The 26,048-nt window shown below is 39.1% G+C and overlaps 1 protein-coding gene across 6 annotated transcripts in view; it reads left to right on the forward strand.

Moving 5' to 3' along the window:
* The window catches only part of ZMYND11 (zinc finger MYND-type containing 11), a 106,506-nt gene extending 80,458 nt beyond the window's left edge, over positions 1–26,048 (forward strand). For all 6 annotated transcript variants that reach the window (XM_075705106.1, XM_075705108.1, XM_075705107.1 and 3 more), the window contains 11 exons: positions 6,772–6,849; positions 7,246–7,338; positions 8,820–8,907; positions 10,124–10,179; positions 10,887–10,964; positions 11,509–11,627; positions 13,459–13,666; positions 15,547–15,615; positions 17,542–17,814; positions 18,904–19,089; positions 23,776–26,048. In XM_075705106.1, the coding sequence (XP_075561221.1) occupies positions 6,772–6,849; positions 7,246–7,338; positions 8,820–8,907; positions 10,124–10,179; positions 10,887–10,964; positions 11,509–11,627; positions 13,459–13,666; positions 15,547–15,615; positions 17,542–17,814; positions 18,904–19,089; positions 23,776–23,898 (1,371 nt within the window). In that variant the 3' untranslated portion in view covers positions 23,899–26,048. The remainder of the gene's footprint in view (positions 1–6,771; positions 6,850–7,245; positions 7,339–8,819; positions 8,908–10,123; positions 10,180–10,886; positions 10,965–11,508; positions 11,628–13,458; positions 13,667–15,546; positions 15,616–17,541; positions 17,815–18,903; positions 19,090–23,775) is intronic.

Consider the following 26,048-nt stretch of genomic DNA (forward strand, 5'->3'; position numbering starts at 1 on the left):
TGGACATAGCACTTTTCACCTGGGGATTTCAAAGCTCTTTACAAAGGTGAAGTAAAAGTATGTTTGAAACCTAATATATTGGGAGAAATAACTTAAGAACACTTCATTCTTATGTAAAGACGGCTTCTGTAATGCTGCCAAGGTCAGCAAGCCTTTGGATTATTCATTTCACAATTGCTGGGTGTACTAGTTCAATCAGCTTGTGCAGCTTTATCTTGCACACTTGACTACTCAGAAACATTTTATAAAGGACATTGCCAAGGATTTGTTCATAACTTTAAAATATTCTTCCTCCTATAACATTTATAACAGTCCCTTGCAAACCTTGCTGTGAACTCTGTTTCCTTGCTGGTGGTTTTTCCCCACTGCATCCATAAGCAAGAATGTCCAGTTCCTGGCTTTTTTTTTTAACTTGACAGTACCAATCTGACTGTTTCGTACCCTGCATAATTCTCCGCAGGAGTCAAGAGTCAAACAAAGTTCAATTCAAACCACATTGCAGTGACTGAAAATTTTCCCTGACTGCTGACTAATCATTGTCTTAAGTGAAATAAATTGGTATTATCAGCAAAATTCCTGGTAGACAGGTCACAAAAGAAAGACTCAATATCAAATGAACTTAGAGATTACATTAGCCTTTTCCTGCTACTGGAATGCTCCATTCAAGACAGGGTTAGTCAACTCGATCTCTGAAGGATGCAGGAGACTTGTACATTTATTGCTGCTCTTTGGTTAGACAAAAGGAGGAAATTCATTTTCTCCAGCTGTTAATTTAGCACCTAAAGACTACAGAAAGTACTGCAAAAATGCTAGGTTTTATGGGGGGGGAAATAGATGTATACAAAAATCTGAATAGGAGAATATCGATCACATGTTGGGGTAACTGACTATTGTTATTTCTTTTTTTAAAAATCCAAACTTTAAAGGAATTTTAGAGCAAGGCAAAATTATGCCTGGTGAGATATAGTTTGTCCCAGAGGAATAGATTTTGATTTGTGAAACAAAAAGAAAGAATTACTCATGGCTTAACTTGACTACTAAACTTTTTACAATCATCTGATCAGAGATTGATCTTCCATGCATATGCTTTACAAGGAATTATAACCAATTTACCTATCATAATGGGTGTTTCAGTATTTCTGTTTTTTATATATATGACAGTAAAGTAAACTGTGGAGCTTAAGATATTAAATGCTGTGCTGATAAGTGTTCTGTAAGTAGGCTATTTCTGAGTTCTGGTACTGTACTAAGCATTTCATAGAGTACATAAAAATAGACCATTGTGCAGTTCACAATCAACGTTAGACATAATTTGAGGAGTGAGAATGACAAACAGTAGAAAGTTAGAAGCACAGAAAAATGAAGGTTACTTAAGTGAAGTAACTCAAGTACTTAGATCGGGGCGGTTAGGTACCAGCTGTCAGTCAAGATGGTTAATGTAAAATACAAGGCAGGAAGAAAGAATAGGGCTCTGTTGACTTACTTTATGGGGTGTTATGGTAGGAGTTCGTTAGATAACTGTATGATGAAAGATATTCTATAAACAGGATTTGGCATAATCACACAAATAATAGCCATGGATTGGTAGGTGGAGGGAAGTCCTAGTACAGGACCGATACTGGCCCCGCATGGCTCAGTGCGCAGAGCCCACACCTGGGGAGGTGTTAGTGCTTGGCAGGTCCCTCCCATTCACCTTGCAGCCGCATGCACCCTTGTGTAAATCAGGGAGCCAGCACAACTGGGCACTGCATAGGGCATATTTAATAAAGTATAAAGGAACTTGTCCACAGCAGTGAGGAAACTGGGAAACCTCTGCTTAGAGCCTCCTACCACCTTCTCTGTGCATGTAAAAGCATATTTAATTCATGTGATTCTTCATATTCAGAAGGTGGTCAATGCACCATACAAGTGCAAACCAATTTGTGGATTCAGCTGTAACATTTCCAAAAGCACCTAATGCTTTGAAAAGTCTAGTTTAACTGTATATGGTCTTGAAAGAGGCACGGTCTTACGCCATATTCTGCTCATGCAGATGCTTTTCTGTATGCTGCTTAGGGCATACGGTGCACTGGTTGCTCTGAGACCCATCCCGTGTGCCTGCATACCTTTCTTAATGGTACAGGAAACCTGAGGAACTGAGGGTTGGGAGTTTGAGAGGGCAACAGAGCAGTAAAGCTTTCCATATGTAGCACCAAATTCTTCTGGAAAGTCAAGCCCTAAAAAACTCCAAGGGCCAGTGGGTATCTAAACAGCAGTGGTGAATGTATTTTAGACTCATGCACATAGTTCCCCTCTGCAGATATACCCCTGGAAACCTGAATTGCTTCTGAAAATGGAACTGGTGCCTTAGAAACATGTATCTGTCATTGAGCAGCCTTCACCTAATCCATCACTGAACTGAAACGAAGCTCTTTGATGTATGTATACACGACAGTTGAGGGAAGAAGGGAAAAAAATATTCGTTAATGGGAAATTATAGGGAAAGCTCTTTAGATGGAGAAAATGTAATTTAAATGCTTATAGCTAGACAGGATGCTGGCACTAACACCTTGCATTTCTTAGAGTTTCTCTATGTTTTTTCTCTTCAAATGAAAGATTGCAGCAACTGCAGTGTAGTTACCATTGTCACCTTGGGAGTTGAGAGCTACATGCTAACTCAGGGTGCAAAGGATAGTCATTTCCATCATAAACGGTGCTACTGCAGGATGGAGTGTGTCTTGGCAGTACTCCTCGCTGCTGCTAACCTCGTGTGGTTCAGAAAGTTTTATAGTGAATTCCTGCACTAGAAGCATGTCAGAATTGCTAAATAAGGCACACCTGCACAGTGCAATATATTGCTACCCTCTTTAACAGCTAAGCAGTATTATTAATCTGGAATATTGAACACAAAAAGCAATGTAAATCCAACCTTCAGGTATCAGCTTCTAAGAAAGAGATGTGCCACAGAGAATAAGGGATATATAAGGTATTTCCTGCACCCACAAGCAAAGAGCTAGGTTGCAGCCTTGGCCTTCCACCTACAAGATTCCATTAATCTTCTACGTGAGGATTGCTATTGTGAAGGTTATTACTTCATTCCTATATTCCCTTTGTAAACATGTATGCCTGACCAAGCCTTTCAGTTTACTGTGATTCAAAGCAGAAAGGTTGTAGATTTCTCTCAAAATTGGTGTGACTTAGGAATCATCCTTGTTGGGGGTTAACTCTAGTAGGCAGCTAAGCACCACACAGCCGCTCTCTCACTTCTCCCCAACTCCCAGTGGGACACAGGAAGAGAAGAGGATGAGTAAGAAAGAAAACTTTTGGGTCGAGATAAAAATTATTTAAGTGAAGAAATGGAAGAAGAGAGAAAGAAAACAAAACAAAGCAAGTGATGCAAAGGCAATCACCCACCACCCTCCGTGGGTAGACTAACGCCCAGCCAGTTCCCAAGCAAAAGATGGCTAACTCCCTTAAACCCCCTCCTCTCCCTTTCTCTTGCTGAGCATGATGTTGTATGGCATGGAATATCTCTTTGGTTAGTTCAGGTCATCTGCCTGGTTGTGTCTCCTCCCAACCTCTTGCGTACCCCCCAATCCATTCACTGTGGGGGCCGAATGGGAAACAGTGAAGGCCTTGACACTGTGCAAACGCTGTTCAGCAAGAGCTAAAACATCAGTGTGTTATCAACACTGATTTGGTCACAAATCTAAACCACACCACCATATGAGCTGCTGTGAAGACAATTAACTCCATCCCAGCCAGACCTGGTACAATCCTATACTAAGATATCCTGCAAGTAGGATATCTACAAGTATAAAGATCCTGATAATCTTTTGGGGGCTGGATTGAATCTTAGCAGCTTCCTTGAAAGAAACTTGTTTAAGTAACGAGGTTTGCAGTAGCATATCTTAGTAGATCTGACTGTGGGAAAAGATACACAGTGGATCTTGCTGCTTTTACAGATTCACAACCCACCATCATTGTTTTTGTTTCACAAAAGTAGGAAATTAAAGGACCTAATTTTCATTTATGCTTGCTTCTATATCACTCTGGCTATAAAGGGACCTGAAAGTAGGTATATTTTCTTGTGTCAGAGCAATATAAATAGATTTTATACAAATCATGTCCGCCATCTAGTATTACCTATTTTCTTGCTTTAAGTGGCTCTAGGTTGACTTCTCTGAGAACACTACAAGTCTTCAAAATACAAAGTAGGAGGTTTTTTATTAAAAAATTACACATTTTCCATTATAGCTTCGAAAGAATCTGTGAGTGGTACCTCCTAAAGGGCTAATATTTGTTGAAAAGTGAATGAGGCGGTTGGATTAGAACTTGCTTTCTACAAAGGGTGAGCAACCTTGCCATAAAAAGACGTTTTGCTGGCTCATAGGCTCCAATTCCCTAAATTCATTACCTTTCAACATTTAGTAGAGGAACCTGAAGATCAAATTTTTCTTAAAATAAATCATTGTAGGGAATTGAAGGAAAAGTGGAGAAATTCAAGTTTGCCTGAATTGGCAAGTTAATTATATAATTTTCATTGGTGCTTAAGATGATATTAATTGCTGACATCAATAATGCTACAAAGCCAGCTATCTATCTTTTCTTATGATCTGAAGGATAAGACTGTAAACCATCTATCTTAACACAGTCTCTTACAAACTGTCTTGCCCAGCGAAGCATGAAAAACGGTTCGCATGAATTCTGAAATACTTTCAAAGGATGATAAATTCAGAACCATGCCAGAAAAAGGAGGTGTAGAAGGGCTAGTCAGTGCAAGTGAATTTTATTGTGTCCTATTAAGTTTCAGTCTTTTAAAATGCTATGTCATTAGGAAGCATACAGCACTCCAGTGCCTAAAATGACAAAACGACAGCAGCGTTTCATAATGCAGATAATTTAATGCACATTTGGATTTGTATTTGCAGTAGCAATGTTGGTTTATGCAAAACTGAACAGGTGAATTGAATGCCAGCAGAATGCACGTTCTCACGGCAGACAAAGTAAAACATGAATATACAGAAGGTGATTCAGACATACAGTGCAGGTTAAAATTCTGTCTCATTCCAGAATTTGGAAGGAAGGTCAGGGAACCATTAATACTATGAAAATAATGCTTATATGCACTCTAAGTGTTAGAAAGACCTGGTGCTGGCCCTTTCCACAATAGTGAGTTTTACCCAACAGTGGTAGTGTCCTGTCAGGAAAAAGCTATAGTGTTGTTATGCATACTGAAGTATCTATATGGGTTCATGACTGAACTGATATTTCAGCACAGTTTGTAATGATTCTATGCATACTGTTAAGCAATCAAATAAGCAGCTTCATTGGTTGTACTGTGTACAATTTTGATTTAAGGAGGCAGTAAGTGCAATCCTGAGATGTATAGGTTGCACACTTACTGTAGCACAAGGGCCAGCCTGTGATTTTCAGTGTCTTCAGTGTCTTGCAGGAGGAACATAAGCAGAGGAGACACAATCAAATCCCATTCATTTTTTTTTTGCACTAATGTGTAATTTTTACTCTTGCCAAGTAAATATGTAAAAGTGGTTGCTCTGTACTCAATGTGTCTGCTCCCTCTATACGTTCAGAGTCATATATAAGTAATTCAGTTAAAAATAGCACACTTCTAGTGATTAATAGTTCATAAGCTTCATACCTCTTTTAGATACCTATTAGGACATGGATTCTGTTTTTTCTTCTGTTTGCTAAGCAAGTCACCTGCACAGTTATGTGGATCTTGCTAAACACCACCAAAATTTGAGGGTGCGGGTGTAACTGAGCCAGTTTGGTCCACACAGTTTGCATGCAGGTGGTGATGTGAGGCGTGAGAAGGGGAGAACTCAGCTTGGCACTCAGTGCATTCGGAGGTGTGAGGAGTAAACGTTTTTGCAAGAGATGTGAGCAGTTAGAAGTCACTTCAGGATAATAAACCTGAAACCCATGCTGTTGTTTCACTGCGCTTTTGTTTTGGAGAACTACTGTAGGCAAGAGGAAGGAGGAGACAGCACTTTTCAGCCTGCTGTTGTAAGGCCATGCAGAACTGTGCACGGCTGCTGTGACCTCTTTAGCAGCGTGTTTTCTGTATGCAGTGCTTCCCACTAGCTTGGACTGACTTTGAAGGGGGGGGATAAGTCTCTATATTAGTCTAAGATGAGGGGGAAAAACTCTGGATCCTGAACTGCTAAAAAGAAGCAGTCTGTGTTCCAGAATCTGGATTAGATTTTGTGAAGGAAGAACCACAAAAATCAACAAGTGCTATGTTTCTCGAGCAGTAAAAAGTGCTCTGAGTTTTTACTGGCTAGAGCCTGTTTGACTTCCTCCTAGATGGTGTCATTTTGCCTAGTAAGCACATAATTTGTAGATGGTACAGGATATTCTTTTAAAAATAATTTATTTTACCAAAAATATTAATGCCTTGCTAATAAAAAGACCATTAAATAAAGTTTAAACTGCTCCCTAAAATGCCTTTCTTCATTGCTTTATTCTAATTAGACACTTTTTTACATGAGAGGTTTTGACAAAGTATTATGGATACAAGTAGAAATAAAACCTGTAATGGTTCTGTAGCTGAAGTCCTCAGCCCAGACATAATTCAAAGCAACATACATAGTTGTTGTGACGTGTTAGTGTTGCTAATTTCCCAGAAAAGATTTCCTCTAAAAAATTGTGTGATCTGTGATTCAAAGTTACCTTTTCAAATAATGCTGTGATGCAGAGAAATTTTTTATTGGATGAATGTTGAAGTCAAGTTTAAAATAATAATATGATCCTGTTTTTCTTTGGCAGAGTATCAAGAAGAAAAACACAAGTAAACAAGAGATGAGCACATACCTGCGATTCATAGTCTCTCGTATGAAGGAGCGGGTGAGTCTGAAACAGGGAAGTTTACTGAAGTGTTGGGTTGCACTGTAGAGAGGATGCATTGCAGTTGGCCATGTGTGACTGTGCAGGGAGGAGGGCTACAAGAGGGTGTCATTTTATTTCCCCTGTCATAAGCTGTGTGTTTATTTCAACCATGTCTCATTGCTTGGATTAGTATCATTCTGGCAGGAGTAGTTTATGCCATGGGCTTGTGGCTCCTCTGCAATGGACATTTTTCAGGTTTGAGATACATGTAATCTGTCAGATTGTGGATCTGCAGTTTGGCCTTATGTATTCCCCACCTGAAGTATTCCAAACTATTGCATTTCTTAATCTTTTTTTGTGTGTTTTAAGCAGATTCTAAATGCAGTAACTTACACTGTCTCATGGTCCTTTCAGGCTATAGATCTAAACAAGAAAGGGAAGGACAACAAACACCCAATGTATAGAAGGCTGGTGCACTCAGCTGTTGATGTTCCTACTATACAGGAGGTAGAGTGACTTGCTTTCTAACTTCCACACTGTTTATGGTGTCTTTTAACAGTGAAGATAAACCTTAAGGACTAAAGCACTAATCCTGTTTTTAATTCTCCTTATGATCAGTATTTCAGTATTGTATCCAGCATTGGATAAGGGAGCTTAAAATTGCAAACTTTTGCTCATAAATAGGTAACCAAGTAAAACCATTTTGAGTGGTGCCTAGTTTTCAGACATGGAGTATTCTCAATTCCTTTTGTACTAAGGTTTTCCTAGGAGCTGAAATCTTTCGAGAAAGTACCCTTTATCTAAGTCACTGAATATGGACTTGAGTGCCCATGTTTGCATATCTGGCCCAGTGTTTTGACCGTATTACAGTTTTAGTCATTAAGGCCTTGTGTAGGTGGCGACTTTATAAACATCTAAATGATTCATAAAGAACCAATCATTTTGTTGATCACAAAAAACCAAGACTCACTTAAAACATCTGTTCCCCATTAATTGTTCCAAAAATAAAGTACTAGTAAATACGTTGTCCTTTTTTTCTGAACCAAAGGTCTGACCATAACTCATGTAAATCAACTGCACATGACCTAAATGAACAGCATATTCATCTTTATTCATTGCTGCAACTGCATTACTATGCAGTGCTGTAGTATATATTGCCCTTTACAGCCATAGATGTGAAAAGCCTTTGTTTTATTTTTGTTTTTTTGTTATTGAAACACATGGATAAACAATAGCTTCAGTGGCACTTTTGGAGACCAACACTGCTGGCTGGCTTGAAGTACTGGCAACACTGGTTGAGCCTGAAAATAGCTCAGGCCTTCCTTTCCCTGTGTCACCTTTGCCTGCTTCCACAGAAGGTCTTTTGGCCTTGATAATGTATGAGAAACTGATGTTTTGTTTGATGATTGGAATTCTCATAGGTGTTCTTGACAGAGCACAACTGAAAATGCTGCATTCCTTATCAGGCAAAAGACCATACTAGGAAAATGAACTGCATGGCTCCATGTAGGCATTTGTTACGAGTTTGGAAGACTAAGACAATCAGCCTTCATCAGAAAACACTGACTGTCAAGTGAAGACACTGGAATTATAAAGGCAGTCAACATTGATTTGAAACTAGCTGGTGTTTTAAGGTACAAAATCTTCACCTCAGCGAATATATTTTAATTTGAACAACTGTTCTGGGCCACACCTTATGATGAAGCTACTCCAGATTTACCTTGTTATAACCAAGAGAATTTTTTTTTAAACTTAGTCAAGTATTAAAGCACCTGTTTTACTTCTGGGCATTGCATAAAGGGACCAATGCAGCCAGTGTTCTGGTAATAACAAACCATGTCAAAAAGCTGTAAGTATTCCTTCTATATGCAGGAAAGGCAGTGTCTGATCTGTGTTGCATAATGCAAATTTCTGTGAAAGCTCCTCTGCATAAAACAGGTACAGTACTGCAACAGTTTTTTCACAGTCCTATGTTTTCTTTTGTGTAGAAAGTAAATGAAGGAAAATACAGGAGTTATGAGGAGTTCAAAGCAGATGCTCAGCTGCTTCTACACAACACAGTCATTTTCTACGGAGGTAAAATACTACATTTACTGCTTGCTTTATTTGATTTATCTTTATCAGTAGGAAGCTCACAAGTTCAGGACTGAATTTGGTATTAGATAATCTTAAATGTGGGTGAGGTCGTTTGAGAGCCCTTAAAAATCGAAGTAAGCTGCAAGAGGGCTGTGCAGGGTCTTTTCTGGCCCACCTACTACACAGCTGCTTTCATCCTTTCTGGCTAAACCTGTTAGTAGGAATTTGCGCCTTTGCCATCCTGTTTCCTCTGCAGCCTAAGTTGTAAGTCAGTCTTTACTGCAGACTTGTGCCAGTATGTATATGTTGTTCTGGGGTGGAAAGAGGTCTGAACTCTCATGTGCTGTGTCAGCAGAAACATGTACTATAGACACATAGTTTTCACTTGTGGGCAATATCTGCCATATTGCGACAGCAAATATAGCTACATCCACACTAGAAGTGTTCTGCTGCTGCAGTGTGTGGAGGTACAGCCATCAGAGAAACTGCCAGCCACTGGGAGGGTAATAAGTGACTGTTGATATGGTGGCACAGTCTGACTGGAGGTGGAAAAACACCACCACCGCGTCCTGAAGCTATAGCCAGGTCTTGTAACAAGGTTCTCCAGAGCCATCGTTTCAGGAAGGATGTGGTTCTTCCCTGCAGACATGGCCCACATCAGGGACACTGGGAGGTGGGACCAGTCTGTTTGCAGCATCACAAGATCCACACTGTTGTTGGTGGGGAGAGATGTGAATGTGCTAATAGAGAAATACACAGGTGTAAAGGGAAACACATAGTGGTAAATAGTCTGTGAAGCATTACTCTGAGCAGAAATACTTATGTGATTGTACCTGTGTTCCTGTCAAGTGGCAATAGCAGAGCGCCATATTTTAGGGCAATTGCAGAGTGTCATTAAGATGCTAGCAGAGAAAGAAACTGGATCCATATTAAGAGCAACCCTGTCTCCTTGCTGCTACTCCTCAGATATGTACTTGTATTGTTCAGTTTAAAAGCTCCCAACAGTATGTTTGCATAGAAATATGAATGAGAAAACAAATATAGAACTGATTGTTAGAAAATTTTAAATGGAAGGGTTATCCAAGTGACTAAATTATGTTTTGTATTCTCAAGCAAGACAATTATAGCATTGAAGTCATAGCAATGACAGCTGCAAATCTTTGTGAGCACTGTGATTATACTGTGATTGTTCATACCATTTATTTTTAATTTATAGCGGACAGTGAACAAGCTGATATAGCGAGGATGCTTTACAAAGACACGTGTCATGAAGTAAGTAATACCAAGTAACCAAGGTGTAGACAAGATACTTGATTATCATTTCAGAATCTAAGAAAATTATGCTTCATATTACAAAAATAAAAAGGATGTCAAGTTTGTTATAAATTTCCCACTAACTTTCTAACAGCTGATTCAGAATTTATTTTTCTTTTTTTTTCCAACTAGATTATCATTTGGAAAATACCGATATTCAAATTTCAGTTTTGAAAATAATCTAGTAATACATAGTTGGACTAGAAATAATTGTACTTGCTCATATAAGTTGAACCTGAGGTGAGATTCCTACCGAATTCTGTAATTGGCATTGAAATAGTGTTCAACATTCAGAGGAGACCAAAAAATAAAGCTAGGGGAGCTGTCACACTTTCTCCATTTGTATAGTTGAGTTACTTCTTTCACAATGTACTTTAAATATTTGATAAATTTAAAGAACTATTGTTTGCATTTTAGCTATAATAAATCATTAAGAGCTGAATTAGTCTTTTCCCTCCGCCTTGTTTTTCTAAAACGCGAATAACGTCGTCTTTCGTCCACTCTCAGCTCACCTCAGTTTCACACCTCTAGTTTGCACAGACAGAAGTAACTCCACCAAATTAGCAAGCAGGGCTGAAAAATGTTACTACTTAAGAGAGAGGGGTACTACTGAAGTCACATAAATAGGATTTTTTGGGCTTATTTACCTTTTTTTTGTTTTTCAGCTGGATGAACTGCAGCTTTGCAAGAATTGTTTCTATTTGTCAAACGCGCGACCTGACAATTGGTTCTGCTATCCTTGTGTATGTTGCTGACACAGATTTTTATTTGTTTGCTTTTCTGTACAAAAGCCTGCAGTTTTGGTGTCATTAATGCATTGAATATTCCATTTCAGTAGGCTTGTTTCAAAAGCATGGTTAAGACTCTGTAAGCCTAGATACTTTACACAAGTGAGATGTTGATTGAAGTTCAAAGCTGTAACAATATAGGTTATAAAACTTGGTTATCAGCCAGTTACAACAGTGTCACAAGAAAATAAGGAGCTTACAGAAATAAAACTTTGCTCCTGGATGAAGCTGTAGAGACAAGTTTAATTTTTGGGCTGCTTAAGATCTCTGTTTTCAATAGCCAGTTACACCCTTTTCAGACTTCGTATATTTTTTACTTTGATCCAAGCAATACATCTAACAGGGAAAAATGTATTGTAAGAAGATAAAAATGAAAATAGCACTAGACATAAACAGCAACCATATTCTTAAGATACTAGCATAATATTACAGCAAAATATTTGTGGGAGATATCAATATGATACTTCGTATCCAATAATAAATACAACATTCTTTCCAGATACCTAATCATGAGTTGGTCTGGGCCAAAATGAAAGGCTTTGGGTTTTGGCCAGCCAAAGTCATGCAGAAAGAGGACAATCAAGTTGATGTTCGCTTTTTTGGCCATCACCACCAAAGGTAATTTATTAATTCCATGTGCTGCTTTTTACAAACAATACTTAAAAGAATTTATCTCATCTATCATGTTGTAAATCTTGGCTCAGCTAGTTGCCAACATTAGAAAGACTGAGTACTTTGCCTTAATTGTTTCAGAAAATTTAAAGCTCAGTCTAACACATCAGAAGTTGCCAAATGGCTCAGATTCCCTTTCCACAGTTGCCATAGGGATGTTACTTAATGCCATTTTAATTAAAGAGAGCAAGTGAACTTCAACTGTTTCTTCAAATCAGTAGCAGCCTGCTAATCCAGGCCAAGGTGAAAATTGGACAGAAATGTACTATTACTACCAGCAGCATTGACTTTGTGCAATTTTCTCTTCTGAGCAGGTACATTGCAATTTTGTGTTTTAGTAACATAATATACATCACAAATGTTTCTGTCTCACTGCTAGAACATTGACAGAGCTCCTGCTGTGAGCCAGTTTGCAATTTCAGAGAATAACTCTTTGCATTGGAAACTTCACTCTTACAGAGCAGCTTTTACTTCTGTCTCCAGGTTTTTTTTCAGCATTTGGGGAGGGTTATAGTAGCGTTACTACAGTGGATGCGCTGGGTTTTTTTGCTGTATGATTTATATGCCTATAATGGGAGGAGAGGAGACATTTGCAAAGTAGTTTATCGTTGTTGGGAAGGTGGTATATTTTAGTGCATCCCGAAAGGGCCTAGACAATTCAGTAACAGTGTTTTATGAGGCTGTTTATTTAAATTGCTTTTAGTGTAACTTGCACAGTATATAACATGTTTTCATTTGTTATATGAACTACCAAGATTTTCTAATCGGCGTAAAGTGGGTAAACGATCTTTATTTGTGTTTCAATCACAGAATGATTTACCTTGAATCTGTTTGAAAATACAGCTTTACCTCATTAGTAGTTTTGGCATTAAGTTCACACAGCTTCAAACTATTTAATAAAGTAACATGACACTTGTGGGATGAGGTGCTTCCAACTTCTTAAACATGTGCTGATAGAAAAGGCAAAATACATTTTACTAGAGTGCCATTGCTTAGTTACTGTGCTGGACTTGGACGAAAAGCAAATTCCTGGTTGGTGTAAATTAGCATTGTTTCTTTGACTGCACTGAAATGAAATTTATATTGCAAGAACTGAGAATCTGTGCACAGGGGTTTAATTTGTTACAGTATTTACTCTGTTATGTATACGTGCATGGCAGTGACTCTTTTTCTTTAATGTCCAGTGTTATAACCTTTCAAAATGTCAAGAGCTGCCCATCTAACTCTTTAAGGACTCTGAAAATATTTAAGAGGACAAAGTACCTTTGGAACAAAGTCACTGGCATGAATTCAGTCCAGAAGAGCATGACAGTCCCCACATGAGTTCAGCCCTGATAGACAGGCCCAAACTAAAAAATATCTCTATTTGAGGTGATAATTTGGTACATTCCTTGACAGTTTTAGCAAAGAGGTCAAGGGCTAAGCTGGATTACCATGCAAACCTTCAGTAAAGACGTTTCTGTGTCTGACTCAGGGCATTTAGCAAGAAAGCAGGTAGGAGATGTGACTGCTGTTGGTGCTGGGGGAGGTTTGTGGCTCACCAAAAATGAAAGAGACTTTCAGCATAGTACCTGCAGCTAACACGTGCTTAAAATAACACAAATGTCTAACGGTATGCAGTCTGTTTTTTTCCAAATGTGTTGAATATATGCTGAATAAAAAGGAATTGTCAGTGATCAGCAACTGTGAAAAACTGCTTTTGAAGTCAGTTGCTCAGGTCAAGATCCTTCATCTGTATTTAATGTTTCTGAACCTGTCTGTACTGTGTATTCAAAAGGGCCTGGATCCCCTCTGAAAACATTCAAGATATCACAGTTAACATCCATCGGCTGCACGTGAAACGCAGTATGGGGTGGAAGAAGGCCTGTGATGAGCTGGAACTGCACCAGCGTTTTCTTCGTGAGGGAAGATTCTGGAAATCAAAGAATGAGGATAAAGGGGAAGAGGAGGCAGAGTCAAGTATCTCTTCCACCAGCAATGAGCAGGTGAGTTGCCACAATGTTAGCAATCAGGGCAATTTATTAAAGTGTACAAAGATGACATATTTTTGATTAATCTACTATTAAATTAGCTTTGTGCTCTGTTTGCAGTTCTGCAGTGACAAGAGGGTTCACAGGCTTATTTGCCCTATGTTTTGTGGCTCAGTAATAGCAAGAATATAGAGTTTTCCTCTTTCCTCAGTTTCTTGGATGACCTCTGGGAAGTTTTAAAATGTTTGTCACCTACAGCACCTTGATGAGGCAGACCAAGATTTCTAAAGTTAAATAGGAATGTTCAAGTTAAATGTCATGGATATCAGATAGACTGCAACATTGCCTTCTTGGACAACCATCAAGGGACAGCCCTGTAGCTGTTCAGCCTTTTCACAGCTGGAGTATGTTCACTTTGGACTGTATTCTGCGTTACAGATCCCTGAGTAACACCAACCATGACATTTTCAGCAAGTCCAACTAAAGTTAGGTGCAAACGTTGCACTTGAGGACCATGTGACCAGCAACTGATTACAGTCATTAAAAATAATTCTGCAAAACAACAAAAACTGTATTGCTTTAACAAAGGTGAAAAGCACAAAGGGCCAATATACAAAACTTTGCATTGCAATATGGAAATTCCCTTATCACAGCTCAACCTTGCTAGTCATTCATTGTCCACGAGGGTGTTATATATTCACTGTTACTGACTTGGCAGTAAGATTTTCATAGCTTGCAGGATATTTCTCTGTAGTTTTGGCAGCCTTTTCCCTGGCAACATGTTTTTTTCCTCATTTAAAACCACTGTCCTCTCTTTAAGTCTGTATTTTAAAAAATCAGCGTGTTTTGACCCTCTTCCTTTGCCCTTTTGTCAAACAGGTCTATCATCCAATTTGTAGCTAAAAAATTAAAGCTTATAAAACTGGATGTTGCTTCAAGGGGATGCTCCTTACCAAAGTTGGTTTAGGGTTTTTTAGCCTGGTTTGCTTAGCTAACCCTTTGTAGCCCCTTTATTTAATGCCATGTATGCAGTCATGAAACAATGTATGATGAAACAGGAAAACAGTCACAAATAATATTTATGAAAGGTAACAGAGGTATTTTCCCAGTTTTTCAGAAATGTCAGTCATAAGGTTTAAAGTGTCCGTTTGCATATTTTCTGTTCCACCCCAGCTGTTCCTCTTTCACGTGCTTAATGCTTATACCTGTTCACTGGTTTCCCAGATGCAGGAATATAAGAGTAGCCATCAAATTCAGTGCTCTGCAGTAATCTGCAGTATCCTGTCGCTAACACTAGCCAGTACTGGATGCTTCAAAGATGGGAGGAAGAACTTTGCTGTAAGCCATTGTAAGACAATATACCATCCACTTAGATCTCACCCTTGTTTCTGTTGCTAGAGATTGGCTTTTATTCCAAAGCATGAAGTTTCATACCCCTGCAAGCATACAGCTATAATCAATTATAGCAAGTCTGGATAATCTTAATATCTTTACATATATACATTCTCTGTATAATTGTTGCTGTTTTCTGGCTTCCAACAAGATCTGCTGCCTAGTTATGTGTCACTGACATCAGAATATTCCAGAAAACAAGTGTCTGAACTTCTGTGTAAAACAAAGAAAAGAATGGTTAAGGGTATTTTAGCAAATACATATTGAATGTTAGAACTTGTTCATGAATTTTGTTCCTTCGTGCAGTCACAGTCATCAGTGGATAATGTGGAAAGTTTATTGTGTGCACTTCTCATTTAAGAACAGTATTCAACGTTCTATTTGCTGAATTAAATAATTGCAAATAATCGAAAATAAAAGGTACATCAGTCATGTTACAATGAATGCTACTTATACGAACTGTTTTTTGGAATGATTCAATATGCTTTTCTTAATGTTCACAGCTGAAGGTTACTCAGGAACCAAGAGCAAAGAAAGGACGACGTAACCAGAGTATGGAACTCAAGAAAGAAGTAAGTAACCTCAATTAACATGCTTGTAGAGATAGCAAAATACAAAAAGTCTGAAATTTTAATAGACACTCCTTCGGTTTCTGTCACCTTTTACTGATTTTACAGTGTTAATCTTGGAAGTTCCAGTCCCATAGCTTGGTCCTCCTTGCTAACAAACATAATCGCACGTCCCACATGCAACCCACTGGTGTCATTGTGGTAATATTCTGTATCATGAATAAATCAACAGTCAGCTTATGACTTTTTTTTTTTAAATGACAAATTCAGGCTAGTTAGTAAGTCTACAAACAGCAGAAATTAGAAAATATTTTGCACTATCAAGAATATTAAGTTTATAAAATGTCATCTCCACCCTTGTCCACGGAACTTCCTTCCTTGTTTATCCAGCTGGCACACTGAATGAAGCGGGGGAAGCAGAAACCTATGTTCATGTAACCAAGGGACTGTATTATTATGCTTGTACACAAGGGGGCAGTTGCTGAGACAGCCATAAATCTCATATTCCCTAACTTTCGTGTACTTTTTCCTGGCCTTGTTTCAGCTGCATATTGAACACTAAGAAAAAGTTGCACATATGCACTGTCCTCGGAAGAGGACTCAGGACTCCATTACAGAGGAGGTTTCAGGTATTTTTGCACCAGAATTACGTGGGATGGCCCTGGTGCCTGACATACAGACATCGCCACTCCTGATATCTGGGCACCTGCCTCCCTGTTGTATCTGATACCGCAGGTCGACCTCTGTGAGGCACATTCATTGATGGAGGCAGTGACACGCAGTTTGTCCTCCCTGGGGCACAAGCTATATTTGAGTGCAAGATAGGGAGACTACAGTTTAGGATGTCTCGTCATTTTTATTGTGTTTTCTGTCAAGCAAATGCTGTAATTTGCTTCATGTATTTATGTCTTAACATTTGTCTTCTTAGCTCTGCTCATATTTGGTCAGTGATCCAGAAGTCAATTGCAGTGACCTATTACAGAGTAATTGGCTGCAAAAGGGACACAGCCTTTTGATTGGTGTGAGCAGTGCTCCTTCACACGGACAAGCACAAAGTCCAGTCCTGAGTAAGTCTGGTGTTACAAGGACTGTGTGCTTTGTCTGTACGCTGTTAAATGAGCTTTAAAAAATCTAAGTGAAAAAAGAAAACAAAAAATGTTCATCTGTGTCTTCAGACACTTCAAATATCAATGAGAGCTTGCAGGGATATTACTTCTATCTCTTCTAAAGAGCAGGAACAATTGGTGTTACAGTGTAATAACACAGACTGCTAAATTCAGTACAGTACACTACAGTGACCATGATTTCTTTCTTGATAATTGTGTAATTACAGAAAGCTTCTGTGGTCATCCAAGTCTAGTTCTGTATTATTGGAAACAAGACTTAGACGCTCATTAGCCTTTCATCTTCAAAGCACCTTTGAAGTACTAATCAATCTTTGCAGCAGTTCTGTGAAATCAGTGGAATATTACAGACTCCACTGGAGCCAGAGTGAGCCCAGAGCTTGCCAAAATAGTTCAGGCACCTTGGCCACGCACCTACAGTCTCTTCAGGGAAAATGGTAGGGGGAAAAATCTATAGCAACACTTTAGTAATCCCAAGGGATCTGCAGTGATTCAGCATAGCCTCTGATGTTGGTGGTACTTTTTGGGAAGCGAGGCTGGTGAGTGTGGCGTACTGTTGCTCTACTGTGCTTCCTTCTGGAGGGCTCCCAGCTGAAGTCAGAAAAGCCTGACCAAAGAGCCTGCCCACCGTCATGCTGGTTTTCCTCAGGGCTCCCACATCCCATTAGCACCTAAGGTCTTCAGCGACACCTTTCACATTAACTGAACTGGCATTAGTCATGTAACACTTTTTGTCCAGGGAGAACTGAAAGTTAAGTTGTTCTATTTTGATATCTGGATTTACAAGTTTGTTCTTTCTCTGTAGGAGCCAGAACCTGAAACTGAAGCAGTAAGTTCAAGCCAGGAAATTCCCACAATGCCTCAGCCCATTGAAAAAGTTTCAGTCTCAACTCAGACCAAGAAGTTAAGTGCCTCTTCTCCAAAAATGCTGCATCGGAGCACCCAGACCAGTAATGATGGAGTATGTCAGAACATGTGCCATGACAAATACACCAAAATCTTTAATGATTTCAAGGACAGGATGAAAGCTGATCACAAAAGAGAAACCGAGAGAGTGGTGCGAGAGGCAGTGGAAAAGGTAACGCTTGTCAAACACCACATACACTCTGGTTTGAGGACAGGAGGAGTGTGGATTTTTTTCACATTCTTTTCTACTTTTGTAACATCCACCCTTAAGAAAATGAATAAAAAAACATTTCCAAAGAGACCACATAAAAATAGTCTTCATTATTGCTTTTTAGACCATTTCTGTACCAACAGGCCTTAATTTAAACAGAAAACTACTGCTTTTTTTGATTCTTGTCCAGTGAAAATCAGCTTGTGATCCAAAAATGAAACTAATTGTTCATTCATAGTATCCATTTCCAAAGCCTTTGTCTCCATTGTCAAGTGTGGTTGTAAACAATGGCATTGTTTAAATGCTATTCATAAATAACTCTTCTTCTGTCAATCTTCTGAACTAAACTTTAAATAGATTCACTGAAATTTGTTTGACTTTTCTTATTTAATGATAACCTCTTTTAAAATTCAATATCTAAACCTGAGCTAGTCACCTTTGGCTGGAGAGAGCAGGACAATTGAGAGGATGATTTGTCTGACCTCTCTTAAGTACCTGTCTTAAGATGAATTTCCTTCTGGATGAAGGACTATGGAATGAACCTAGGGAGTTTAGGTGTTAATCATGTAGGATTAAGACACCATGCTTTTAGATAACTGAGCAAGGGCAAAGGAATCCCACCGACAATGAATACTAAAAGGTACCTCTTACTGAACTCAGGGATGTTCTATTTTGTATTTTCCATTGTGCCCTTGCTGTAGATTTATATGCACTTGTAGATTTGGAAAAGACAAAATCTTTGTCTAAGATAAATTCATAAATTTGCAAACTGATCATTGACAAAATATACATGGAACCTATTTAGCTGTTTTTGTAGATGCCTAGCAGAATAGAAATATGGTGACATTTTTATTTTGAAGTTTCTTATGGGATGGAAATTCTGGTGTAACTCTAAAGGAGAGAACTTTTTGTTTTCTAAATAGGAGAATTCTCTAATTATGTAACCTCCACCCACATCAGTAATAGAGGTTGAAAGAGCAGAGGTTTAAAGAAGATACTTTTATTCCAGTAGCTGTCCATTGACTTGCTTTGCTGACTTTCTTATGGCAGCTGCGTACAGAGATGGAAGAAGAGAAAAGGCAGGCTGTAAATAAAGCTGTGGCCAACGCACAAGGAGAGATGGACAGAAAATGTAAGCAGGTAAAGGAGAAGTGCAAAGAGGAATTTTTAGAAGAAATTAAGAAGCTAGCAGGCCAGCACAAGCAACTGATTTCCCAGACCAAGAAGAAGCAGTGGGTAAGTGTAAAAAATTTATTACAAGAGAATAAGTGGAAACATATAATGCATACTGCAGGCCTTCATATTACTGCTTTCAAATTTTCTTAACCACCAAATTTCAACTCAGAGTTCTGATTACTTTCCATCTTAATTATGTAGTGTTAACAGCACCATCTTCTTCAGTCCAATCAGACATTAGTATCAAAATATTTTTTTCCAGATGCAGTTTTACTCCATATAAGACATGTTTTGCATTATGTTCACACTCCTTTGATCTCAAGGCCCCAGAGGGTACAATATCTGGCTGCATCAATTTGGATTCCCCTGCTAATAATGCTGGCGGTGATATCCTTTTGGCCTTTTCCTCTCCTAGCTTTTTCTGCAGCTCTTCTATGTTCTTTTGTATTTAAGACATGACTTTCTGAAATATATTTCCCTCCCTCATTCAGTTCTTAAGCCCAAATCTGCAGCATTGCCTACAAAAAACATGTTTGTGTGCCCTTCAGAAAAGTGAAAACGGACATCTAACTTACCGTTCTGTTACATGCTGCAAACTTTACCCTGTTTTTGTTTGGTTTGTGTCTCGTGTTTTCTTTTCAAGCCGTAAGTGTGTTCTCCCACATGGCTGTACAGCATCTACTCAAACATTGCAAGTACTATAACAGTGTGCTGCTAGCCTGTAACAGAGTACGGGTGGAAACTGTTACGCTGAGGAGCAGTGAGCCTGGCACACATACAAACTTTGCTATTTCTTTGCTAATTTTCATAGAACATGGAAATGAAAGCCGTTGTTCAGGACATCACACTGCGCTGTAATAGCTATCTATAACATACGGCAGGGTGGGTACAAGATTTTCTACTCGCCTCCTTTTGAGCTTTGATTTTTGCCGGATGCGGCTGAGAAGCGCGGGTGCCTTGCCACAAGATGGCACGCTGGCCTGAGCCGCTGTGGACGGCCGCCAGCCCACTGCCACTGCCGCCTGGGCACAGCCAGCCCTGGCTCCGTCCCGCAGCTCCTGTTTGTCTTCCACTGTAAAGAGCTGTTTGTTTGTGTTCAGCCTCATTAGTCCTTGTTCTTACAGATGAAACGATGGTCCCTGCAGAGAAAGCTCTGCTCTGTAGAAGAGTGAAATAAATACTAAGGCGAGACAATCGGTTGCTGGCTATCACAGTTACGAGTTTGGTTTTTTGTAAAGAGAAGAATTACTTCAAATGCCAGAGCTCCTGTAGGGTCTTCATTCCTGCTCCTTGTGGAGATTTTACTGTGGGTGTTACGATCCTGCAGTGCTTGGGTATCTGTCAGTTAGAAAATTCCTCCCGGTCGACCTGTCTCTGCAGACCAGAGAAGTTATTTAGGTCTCCGACTTGATCAAGTTACTGTGTTTAATGAGTCACCAGCTGCTGGTGTCTGCATGCATGCTTTTGCCTGTGGCACTTGAGAGGAAAATTGAATTGCCTTTGCCCACTATAGAACTATGTCAAATTAGCTGTCTTCTGTCAAACGTTAAGAGTGCACATGTGAACCGTTGCCACCATTCAGCTGATATGCAGTAACTCAATCACAGTAACTTGATTGTGAGTCTGAACTCTTAGCTGTAGCTGCTTTTTGGTGTTTTTGAAGGCAGAATTTATGAAAGAGACTCCCGAGACTTACTTTCATCTGCTCTGATGTGCCTTTACCATATCCTTTAGCCTAATCAGAGAGTGCCCTGGTACCACATTACTGCATCTTATGATCATCTGCATAAAGTCTCTTTCCAAGCAAGACAAATAAAGGTATAAAGAGTATTTGACAGTCTTGCCTATTTCTGTGGCCCCAGAACTACCTGTCAATCACCACCTTAAATGAAGGCATCATACAGGCAGCTGGTTTGCATGAGGTAGGAGAGGGAGGGTAAGGATAAACACCTTTGCATTCAAGCTGATGGATCTGCCTGCCAACACACAGCCTCAGGCTGCTGGAGTTGGTCCAATTACGTAACTCCCCAGTGATTTTTCCTTCAGTGGTACTAATGACAGTCCCTGGTGTGTAGTACCGCTCTTGTATGCTGCTATTATAATGATACCTCCTTACCAAAATCTCATGTAATTAACACACATGCTAAATGAGTTTTAGTGGCTTTGCTTTTTAATTAGAAGCAGAGACCTCTGGTTTTGCGTAATGCAGATGTCTAAGGCTTGGGAATACAGCTGCTATTATTCACGCTATATTTGTCATCTTCTCGTAACTAAAAAAAAAAAAAATCCAGTCAGGATGAAGGGATCATTTTGCTGGTGGTGTATAGGCACATGAGAAGATGCGCTCCCAGCCCTCAGGAGCCTAACGCATAGTTAAAGAACAACATTTTCTGTTGTTCTAACTGGTCACAGTCCCCTTGGCTTAACCCAATTTCATTTTATACTTCCAGTAAAGTAAATAGCAAACAAAAGGAAGAAATGTAAAGGCAGGGATAATGATCACGAGATTATACAGTTTGATGGCCTCCAGAATACAGGCTAGAGTGCCGGTCTTGACAATGTTTCTTTTTTAAATTCTCCCAGTTCTTTTATTTGCATATAAGCCTCATTTAAATTAGCACATAGCTCATTTTTATAGATAATTTTTAACTTCTGTCTCTTTCAGTTATATTATTCTATATATATTCTAACTTGCAACAGGTTGGTTTTAAGTGAATGAGCATTGTCCATGATGTGTACTCTCTGAAACAAAACCCCAAGTGATTGATAACATTTAGAAAGAGGAAAATACAAAGGAAAGAGGAGGCCTGAGGCCAGCTGGCATTTTGCCTTCTCTGCCACGTGTGCTGGTACCAGCTTAGATGACACTATTTTCCTTTGGTAAGTGGAGATTTACATCCCACACTTGTGGCCAGCAGATGTAAAGGGAAGTGCAGGACCCACAGATCAGTTGTCCTCTCCTGTCTTAGCTTTTTTTGATCTCTCCAAGCAAGCAGATGTGAAGCTGGTCTCTGGGCTGAGGCCCATGCTCTACGTAATGGAGAGGCACAGCTGTTCCCTGCACCTTTCCAGCGGATGATCCTAATGGTTCCCGCAGGCTTGTGGGCAGCCAGCAACATGAAAAACCAGGAAAACAGCTCTTGAGAGGACACTTGTTTGTAGACATTTCTAAAGATAAATTTCCCTGGAGCTAAGTTATAAAAGGAAAATGGAGAGGTTCCCTTCTCATGCAGCTAGGGCAGTCCCTTTACTGCTGATGTAAATAAATAGTTACTGGTTTAGCCAATGTAAATGTCGGTTTTCTTGGATCTGTCTTTTAGTAGTGTGTAGGGTTGTTGTGTTTTTGTTTTGTTTTAAGGCAGTTGGGTTTGTTTTCTTTGTAATTCTCTGTTTTATTAACAATGCTGTAGCTAGACAGGACATAAAAAGTAAATTGTTGTGTTATTCTCTGGTTTGATAGCAGCCTGCACAGACTGTGTGATACCCCTCCCACTGTTCCCCATCATGCAATAAGCATTTCAGACTGGATTCGTAAAAGATACTCTCTGATTTTGAGCAGATCAAATCCAGAAAGACAAATCTGAGATCATTAGAATCTGGCTTTCAAAGGTGCTGAGTGTAAGTGGTTCCTTTAGCAGCAGTGCCACCCTCCTTTACAGGATTTTGTCGGAATGATAGTTAATGCTTTTGCAGCACTCCCTGAAGGGGTATAAAACCATCTGGAGACAGGGCATACTGCCCACCTGGGTGCCGTACCTCCTTGTTGACCGCCCGTAGTGTTGACCAGCACGTTGATCCCCTTTTTTTAGTTCCTGAGAGGCCACGGGGTTATTTTCCAGGTAGCTCTTCCAGCTACAAGGAAACTGGAGGCATTCTGTGTGTTCCAGGGTAGAAATCCTCTTTGCTGCAGCACTCCCCAGAACCAAGTATTTCTGCAGAAATCACGGGCTGTGCAGCATCTCTTTCAGGAGTTCTGTGCCGTCCTGGCAGGCATGACAAGGGGCAAGAGCCCATGTACGACAGGCCTTCTCTGGTGCCTGGAAGGATTGAAAGAAAAGGCAGTTTCTTGCTCTTCTCAGTAGCACTGATGTAGCACGAGGTTTTCTTTTCATGAGATTGCAGCGCTGTCTGGCAGTCAGCAAACCCCAACAACAATATCCTCCCTGCACACCTACCCTAAATGCGCTATAACAAACCAGTTGGTAACGAATCATTCTTTTCTCCGGTTATTGTTGTAACTTCTGAGATTTTCCTAGCCCCAAAGCACGTTCCCCAGCAACCTCTGGACAGGTCAGGCTTGTAAAGAAACCTCAGAAACGCTGGTCTTCAAGCTTGCGCAGAACCTGTTCACTCCAGAAGTGCCTGTTGATTTATCGTAGCTTTTAAGACACAGATCAGGGTGCTATTATACAAATGTAAGGTAAAAGATGGTTCCTGCGCTGTGTGGCTGAAAAATGTCAGTCCACTGCCCTGAGAGATGAGTTTTCTTAAATGAGAGATGATTTTTTCAAAAGCAATAACCCAGACTCTGGAAGATATGAAAGCATTGTGCAGATTTGCTAAAGATCGCTGCTTTACTCAGCACGTGTGAAAAATGCCCTCCTGCCTCTGGACGCCCCAGGCATAAATAAAAGAGAAGTATTGCTCTGCATGCGCTGGTGCATCCACGAGCAGGTGAGAACGCTTGCGCGCTGGTAAGGAGGGATGCTGCGAGGGTGGTAATCTCGTCTCGTTTGTTCTCTCCAGTGCTACAACTGTGAAGAGGAGGCCATGTACCACTGCTGCTGGAACACTTCCTACTGCTCCATCAAGTGTCAGCAGGAGCACTGGCATGCTGAACACAAACGTACCTGCCGCAGAAAAAGATGAAAGAGTTATTCCTCCCCTAGCAAACCACCCCGATGATTGCTATTCTCAGACACAGCGGTTTTTGTTTCCAAGAAGCCAAAATTGTTTAGAATTTGCTTCCCATTTTGCACCAGCCTTTAAACACTTTTCGTAAAAGAAATTTTGCACAGTGATTTCAATCTTCTGTTTAATGCTCCTCCAAAATTTTGTCGGCGAAATGAATTTAACATCTGTGGGAGCAGGTTACTTTAAATAATTTTAAACTAGAGGATTTATTGCATTTTCAGCAAATTTTAAAACATTTTTAGGTTTTACAGAGATTTTAATCTTTAAAACCAGCAGATCTAAAAAGAAAAAAATCATGCAAGTTTAACAAAAGGAACATTTAGGAACTAGATCTGAATGTAAGAAGTACAGAACTGTTTCAGAAAAACGAAGCATACTACCTTGATGTAACATTTATTTCTTAACCTTGTTGAGCTGGTTTTGTTCAGCTTAGTTTTACTGTTTAAAGGCATTATCTATTGGTTATACCAGTGGGTACATAATTGAATTTAGGGAACAGGGTTGACACAGCAGGTGCTAGTCCTGCGTATTTTTTCTTAAATATTTCCCAACTGTGTTTTATTTTCATTATTTCTTTTCAATATATAACTTTTATAACAAAATATTAGCTTTGATCTTGTAGTTTAAAATCACAGGGAACTGGGGTAATCTTTTACTGAGCTGGATCTTAGAGAAAAATGAATATTTAAATTTTGAAGTTTGCACATTTCATCTTTGTCCTAGCATGAGTGCTTGTAACAAGAATAAGAAAAGCCAAAAAGCAAAAAAAACTACTACCTTTATTCATACGGAATTACGAGGCATACAAATTTCTTTACTGCGCCCCGCTTCAGCCTCCCCAATCCAACGACATTTGACTGCCTATGATCTGGCGTCACGTGGTCCATTGTAACTTGATAATAAAAGGAGAAAAAGCACTTAAGTTTCACAGAAGCCGTTATGTTTGAGGTAATGGCTCATTGCCTAATAATGAGCTCCATCACTGTACTCAGAATGAAGAATAATGCATGTTAATTTTCTTGTATTAAAGATGCCGTGATTTGTAAAAAGTCTGTATTTTGCGGAATGTCTGGATTAAGAAGCATTACCAATAGGAATGGATCGATAGTTGAAAAATGATTTTTCCTTTTGTTTGTTTTATATATAGATATATGAATTGCATCCATGTTCAGAGACAATTTTTTAAATAGATGTAAAGCTTACTTAAATAGCTTTTCTTTTAAAGTGTCTCCGCATTTTAGTTTCTTTCAAAGATTGGTCTTAGACTGAGTCATATGCCCATTAATCATCCAGCTATTTTTTGAGAAGTTAGAGGAATAATTTGTAAATATTTATTTAGATCTTTGATATTTATTGAAAGCAATTACATGATGGAACGATGGAAGCTGAAGAATCAGGAGGAAAGCCTTTAAAAAAGTTTTCTCTAGGATTTGTCAGGGTCATTGTAAAGATGAAAATATAACTAAGACTTCTGTGAACTACCATTGAAATCCTGATCTTTTTTACTTACAATGGTGATATAAGTTAATTGACTAGATACTGCCAAATAATGCCCAGTATGTTGCAGAAATTAAGTGGTAAGTTGATTGGAAAAAATAGTAACTAGATGGTAACTTGTATTACCACAGCTACATTATTGCCTGATAAATGTGTAATTAACTTTTGTCGCCTCTGTGTTGTGACTGTAAAACACTTCACAACTAAAAATCAATCTTGTTCGATTACTTTACAAGTTCCAAAACTTCGATCCACCCCTATGAAAGCAAGTTATTGTGGAAATATTTTTGGTGTAAAATCATTCCAGAATATGTAATATTTAACTGATAGCTGCATGAAAGTAAGATTCGTGTTACTTTGGCTTTTTTGTCTCTGTTGACACGGTTGCACATTTCCAAGTTACTACAGTGTGAAAACTGTGTGTTTTAAAGAAAAAAAAAAAAAAAACAAAACAAAAAAAAAAAGATTGTGGCCTGGTTTTGTATAAGTTTTAGGTAAAATTACAATTGATTGTTTTAGGAATCATGATTTAAAATTAATTTTTCTGCAAATCATAAAGCTATATTAAAGTGTTGAGCTTAGCCACTATGCACATTGTAATTATTCAT

This window comes from Pelecanus crispus, chromosome 2 (assembly GCF_030463565.1).
Source record: "Pelecanus crispus isolate bPelCri1 chromosome 2, bPelCri1.pri, whole genome shotgun sequence".
In the NCBI taxonomy this organism is placed as follows: domain Eukaryota; kingdom Metazoa; phylum Chordata; class Aves; order Pelecaniformes; family Pelecanidae; genus Pelecanus; species Pelecanus crispus.